Source organism: Balaenoptera acutorostrata, chromosome 1 (assembly GCF_949987535.1).
Source record: "Balaenoptera acutorostrata chromosome 1, mBalAcu1.1, whole genome shotgun sequence".
Classification (NCBI taxonomy): Eukaryota; Metazoa; Chordata; class Mammalia; order Artiodactyla; family Balaenopteridae; genus Balaenoptera; species Balaenoptera acutorostrata.
The window spans coordinates 159,608,743-159,614,742 of NC_080064.1; the positions used below are offsets into that span (position 1 = coordinate 159,608,743).

At 42.2% G+C, this 6,000-nt stretch overlaps 1 protein-coding gene and 1 long non-coding RNA gene across 6 annotated transcripts in view; one reads left to right on the top strand and one right to left on the bottom strand.

The window, feature by feature from the left end:
• Positions 1 to 1,414, bottom strand: part of RBBP5 (RB binding protein 5, histone lysine methyltransferase complex subunit) — a 33,306-nt gene extending 31,892 nt beyond the window's left edge. For all 5 annotated transcript variants that reach the window (XM_057528317.1, XM_007182793.3, XM_007182792.2 and 2 more), the window contains exon 1: positions 1,263 to 1,414. Coding sequence is in view for 4 of the 5 variants with exons in the window: in XM_007182793.3 (XP_007182855.2) it covers positions 1,263 to 1,281 (19 nt within the window). In the remaining variant the exon portion in view is untranslated. The remainder of the gene's footprint in view (positions 1 to 1,262) is intronic.
• A 290-nt stretch (positions 1,415 to 1,704) lies between these two features.
• Positions 1,705 to 2,735, top strand: LOC103001406 (uncharacterized). Its single transcript, XR_009004991.1, has 2 exons — positions 1,705 to 1,814; positions 2,415 to 2,735. It is a non-coding gene; the product is annotated as an uncharacterized LOC103001406 (long non-coding RNA).
• Positions 2,736 to 6,000: the final 3,265 nt, after the last annotated feature.

The following is a 6,000-nucleotide window of genomic DNA, read 5'->3' on the forward strand; positions in this document are numbered from 1 at the left end:
TTTAGGACTCATCTCACTGATGTCTTAGCTGAAACGTATTCCTAATAAACACTCCTCCCAATATCTTCATACATCAGTCTGTCAATATTTTACCAAGCTTAAATATCCACTCAAAACTCCAAATCCTCCACAGGTTTGGTTTTTTTGTTTGCTTGTTTTTGTTCTTTCTTGATTACCTTTCTTCCCCTGCCCCAAAGATATTCACTCCCTCTTCCAAATGTTCTTAGCCCTTAGTAAAGACTCTTTAAGGCTGGCCATATATACACTAATATGTATAAAACAGATAACTAATAAGAACCTACTGTATAAAAAGTAAATTTTTTAAAAAAGGGTAACCTATGTTCTGCAATATAGTATGGCTATTTACATAAACACCTTATTCTCCACACTTAACAAAAAGCTCCTTAAAAGCAAAGACCATTTCTTAAATAGCTTTACAGTCTTTAGGACTGCCACTATATCTTCTGAATTTAACTTTTTTAAAGAGAAACACAACCACTGAAAATAGCAAGTCGCTTAGTTCTTGAAAACCTCAGACATCCTTAGGCTACGATGCTAAACATTCCCTAATGAAAACCCAGAAGAACCTACAGTTTATAAACAACTTGGGTAAAGGGTAAGGAGGAAATGAATCAGAGAGGGTGACAAAAGGAAACTGCCTTGTAGTTCACCCCTCAGTGTTTTACACACCGTCCCTGATAAAGACCTTAAATAGAAAGTCAAGGTAACTGGATTCCAGTGCCAACTATATGCCAACTATACCATTTACTTGCCTAGTGCCTTCAAGTCAGTACCCTCTGAGGCTTTTTAAATTTATTCAATGAGGGACTTGTACTAGAAGATAAACACGTTTCCCTCCTTAGGCACCCCATGTTTCTTCAAAAACCCATGTTTCACCCAAAACCCTGACAAGTGTTCAAAGCTTTACCTCAAGCCTCACTTCCTCAGATTCCTTCCCCAGTAACTCTGGTCCTGCCTGCTCTGGGCTACTTCAGCACCTGTAATCCTTGTAACCGAAACTAAGTCACAAACTATCTGTCCCTAACGCTTCACAAGTGAACTGCAAAGTGGCCTCGGGAAAAGCAATGCATTCCGCTCAGGCAGAAGCTAGCCTTCCTCTCCCTGTTGCTGCTCCATATCAAGGCGCCCAAAGATGCATCTAGAACTGTGTCCCTAATGTTGCAGCCTGAGTCCCCTCCGCCTGGGTTCCCTCCTTTCCAGGACCAAAAGGTTCTCTAAGAAGCAGCCATAGTCCTCCTCACCCAGTAACTCGAGGTTCATCCCTGAGGACTCTGGCCGTCCGGTCTCAGCTCCAGCAACGACACCTTCTCTCCCGCCCGCTTCCAAAACCTGCGTCTGACTGGGGGGCGCCGCAAAGAGCCTGGCGCAAGCTCCGGAGACTTTCTGGTTTAGAAGACCCCACGGCTTCCGCTTTCTTCCCTCGCCTTCCTTGTTCGTTTCAAGTGGGCTGTCCATATATATGCCTAACCAAAAAGAAGAAAAAACTCTCTCGGAATCACTTGACTATGATATTTTTTAATGGATAAAAATGCTATCGTCACTCAGGTTTTTTTAAAAGTGCAAGAATTTGGGGCTGTTTTCTCTCGGATCATGTAAGTCAGCTAGAGAGTTTAGGCACATAGTTAGACTACTAATCCTTCCCGTGTTGTGTGTTCAGCGGCGTTGTCCCGGCGGGCTGCCTCAGATGCCGCCGGAAGGGTTCCGGCCGAGTGTCTGAAGTAGCACAGCAGGAACAGTCGGCCCCAGAGCTCGGGTGTGGAGCGCAGCTGTATTCGACAAGCGGTACTCACCCTGTATGTAGGCTAGTTATCGTGTATCTGTCTCAGTCTTGTGAAAATTATTTCACATTTGTAAAGGTATGCCATCGATCCCACAGAAACGTCTGATAGAATTTATCTAAGGATTTACCGTGTACCCAGCGTTGACCAGGACCCTGGAAGTGAATTGGAATGGGAGGTGACTGAGTTCCCTGGAACTCAATCAGACAGAACTGTGATGAGATACCCAAAGCAACTAGAGGCCAGTTGATGTAACTAGCGAATGGGCAAATTCTGTATAAACAGGTTTTGACTATGAATGCTGTGGGCTATGACTAAAAGGAAAGATGGGCGTAGGTTGGCTGCAAAAAAAATAGGACTGGCGCTAGATCCTCTTACGTAGATTACGTGGCCTCTTATGTAGCCAGTAATCCCAGCTCTTCTCTTAGTACTAACATCACCCCTTGGGCAGTATTTTATTCTCTGTGTCTCAGTTTTCTTATATGTAAAATGGGGGTAGTGCTTACAGGGTTATTGTGAAGGTTAAATGAGTGAACACATATGAAATGCTTAGAACAGCAAGTGCCCAGTAAATGTTAGCTGTTACTACTTTCCCCTAAATTATCTCACTTCCAGACTTCCCTGGTGGTACAGTGGTTAAGAATCCGCCTGCCAATGCAGGGGACATGGGTTCAAGCCCGGGTCCGGGAAGATCCCACGTGCCGCAGAGCAACTAAGCCCGTGTGCCACAACTACTGAGGCTGCGTGCCACAACTACTGAAGCCCACGTACCTAGAGCCCATGCTCCGCAACAAGAGAAGCCACCGCAACGAGAAGCCCGCGCACCGTGAGGAAGAGTAGCCCCCGCTCGCTGCAACTAGAGAAAGCCCATGTGCAGCAACACAGACCCAATGCAGCCAAAGATAAATAAATAAATTTATTAAAAAAAGAAAAAAATTATCTCACTTCCTTGAGAACATTAGGGTAGCTACTGGCCCCATTTGACCAAGTGCAGTAATTGAGGCTCAGAGAAATTAGACATGTTAAAGAGAAAACCACAGGCCCAAAATGGCGTCACTTGTGCTAAAGCCCGTGATACCAGATCTAGATCTAATACCTGATCTAAATGCAGTTTCAACCTTCACCAGAAATGTAATCTTTATTGGCTAGTCTGGAATTTTCAGCACCAACGAGGTAATATGTCTCCTGGGCCCTCTCCACCTCTGCTTACCACCCAACACCCCCCAGAAGGGGCAATCTGCATGATAAAACCCTTGCCATTCCCTTCCTCCCAGAAAGAAGGTCTGTTGACCTAAAAATAATCCTTTCTTTTCTTTTGCTAATAGCTCCCTTACCCTACCCTTCTTCCTATAAAAAGCTTCCATTTTGTACATCCCTCAGAGTGCCCTTCTGTTTACAAGATGGGATGCTGCCCATCTAGTTTAATAATGCCTATTAGATCTTCAAACTTACTCGGTTGAATTTTGGTTTTTAACAGGCAGTTTGCATTCCTTCACATATCCAAAACATGGCCAAAATGCATCTAAAATATTGTACTACCAACGATGGTATGTAGGAGTATTTCTGCACACCTTTGTAATCATTCGTTATTATCAGTTCTCTCAAACACTGCCAACTGGGTGGGTGAAAAAATGTCATTGTTACATTTATTTCCTAATAAGGATGATCAGCTTTTCACATGTATAAGTGTGTATTTTTCTCTTCTGTGAGGTGACCGGTTCATATCCTCTATTTTTTGGATGGCGTATTCATCTTGTTTGATTTTTAAGCAAGGAATAATATGATCAGATTGATGCTTAAAGAAAGAAAACAAGGACAGTGTGGAGCAGGGCTTGATTAGAGGGGTGGAAAGCAGTTAGGAGATTACTATAGTAATCTTGTAGAGATGAGGAAGACCTAGGCAATGCATTCAAGAGAGAGGTACCAGACAGAACTGACTGAATGGGAAAGACCTTTTGCATGTGGAAAGTATTAGAAGGTCAGGAGGCTGGTGTGACTCCCATGTTTCTAGTTTGGTGGTTCCATTTGCCAAAGTAGAGAATGCAGGAAAAGGAATAGCTTTGGCAATGTAGATGAAGAGTACCCCACTGGGACAAGTTGGGTTTAAGGAGCCTGTGAGAAATTCAAGTGATCCTACAAGCATGGAGTTCAAAGAAGAAGTCTAGTCTAAAGATCTACTGTATTTCATCAATTCTAATATGTACACTTTTCCACATTTAAAAATCTATGAAATAAGGATATATCTTACATTTGATTATATCTCATATTTAGCAGTGGGTTTGTTTCTTAGTGCTAAGAATCACTAAGATAAGATAATCATGTGTCATAACTTGCGGCATCTTTGATTTGATGATAAACAGTGTTATTGGTCGACTTTTGCTTTACAGTCTTTTTTTTTTTTTTTTGGCTGCGCCATGCGACATGCAGGATCCTAGTTCCCCATTCAGGGATCGAACCCATGCACCCTGCAGTGGAAGTGCGAAGTCCCAACCACTGGACCACCAGGGAATTCCCTACAAAGTCTTATTAATACTACCAACTACAAAGGAAGGTACCCATATTTGTGTGTTGAAGGGGAGAAAGGGAAATTTAATATTCTTCCTTCTCGCCCTGAAGCAACTTGTACCTGTCATTCAGATTCTATGTGAGAAAGAACTTTTTTTAGCTAGGCTGAACTTCTGTTTCATTAAAGACTTTTACAGATCCTCCTGAAATTAGGCCAGCAGGTATTTACCTCTTCTCCAGGTAAAAATCAGGAATTCTCTGAGTGGAGCACCTCCCAATCAGCTAGGATACACTCCTGCAGCTGGCTCAAATCACAGGCAGTATGGTGAGGGCCAGGAGATTATTGTAGCATTTCAAAGATATAACCAGTGGTTCTCAACTTTAGCCACACGTTGGACTTTCTGGGGCGCTTCAAAATAATATAGGTGCCTGGGTCCCACACCCAGAGATCCTGCATTAATTGCAGAATCTACCTAGAGCATTCCTAGGCATGGTATTTTAAAAGCTCCTAGGTGATTCTAATGTTCAGACAAGGTTGAAAACCACTACTGTAGTCCAAGGCTGGGGGTGCCACCCAAATTATTGGCTGAGACAGGGGGTGAAGGCTTTCTCAGAAAGTGTACACTTGACCACAATCTGTGCTTATTGCCAGAGATTACAGACTTCAAAGGTAGAGCTAAGAAAGAAAACATTATATGGGCAGTAACATCAGCATAGCTCTTGGTTCCCTGGAGAAAAGAAGAATTGGAGGCGAAGAAAGATCTGTGCTATTCACTTGAATGTACACCTCCAACAATGGAAAAATACACATACACAGGTTATTCATTGCAGTACTGTTTGTAATTGCAAAATATTGGAAACAACCTAAGTGTTCATACATTTATGGTATATAATACAATGGCATACTCAGCAGCTATTTTAAAAAACAAGGAAGAACTCTGTGAATTGATATAAAGTGGTTGCCAAGACATACTGCTAAAAGAAAAATGCAAAGCACAAAAGATTTATCTATACAATGCTGGCCTAAGAAAGAAAGGAATATAAGAAAACATACTGCATTTGCCCATATGTGCAAAAGAAATACAGAAAACATAAATCAGAAACTAAGGAGACTGGTTACCTATAGGAAGCAGGTGTGAAAAGAATGGAAAAAAGGGGAGGTAAACGAGAATGGGGTAACAGGGATGAGGAGGTAGTGATACTGTATATATTTTTTAACATCTTTATTGGAGTATAATTGCTTTACAATGTTGTATTAGTTTCAGCTGTATAACAAAGTGAATCAGCTATATGCATACGTATATCCCCATATCTCCTTCTTGTGTCCCCCTCCCACCCTCCTTATCCCACCCCTCTAGGTGCTCGCAAAGCACCAAGCTGATTTCCCTATGCTACACAGCTGCTTCCCACTAGCTATGTATTTTACATTTGGTAGTATATATATGTCCATGCCACTCTCTCACTTTGTCCCAGTTTACCCTTCCCCCACCACATGTCCACAAGTCCATTCTATATGTCTGTGTCTTTATTCCTGTCCTGCCCCTAGGTTCATCAGAACCTTTTTTTTTTAGATTCCATAAATATGTTTAGCATACGGTATTTTTCTCTGTCTGACTTACTTCACTCTGTGTGACAGACTGTAGGTCCATCCACCTCACTACAAATAACTCAGTTTCATTTCTTTTTATGGCTGAAT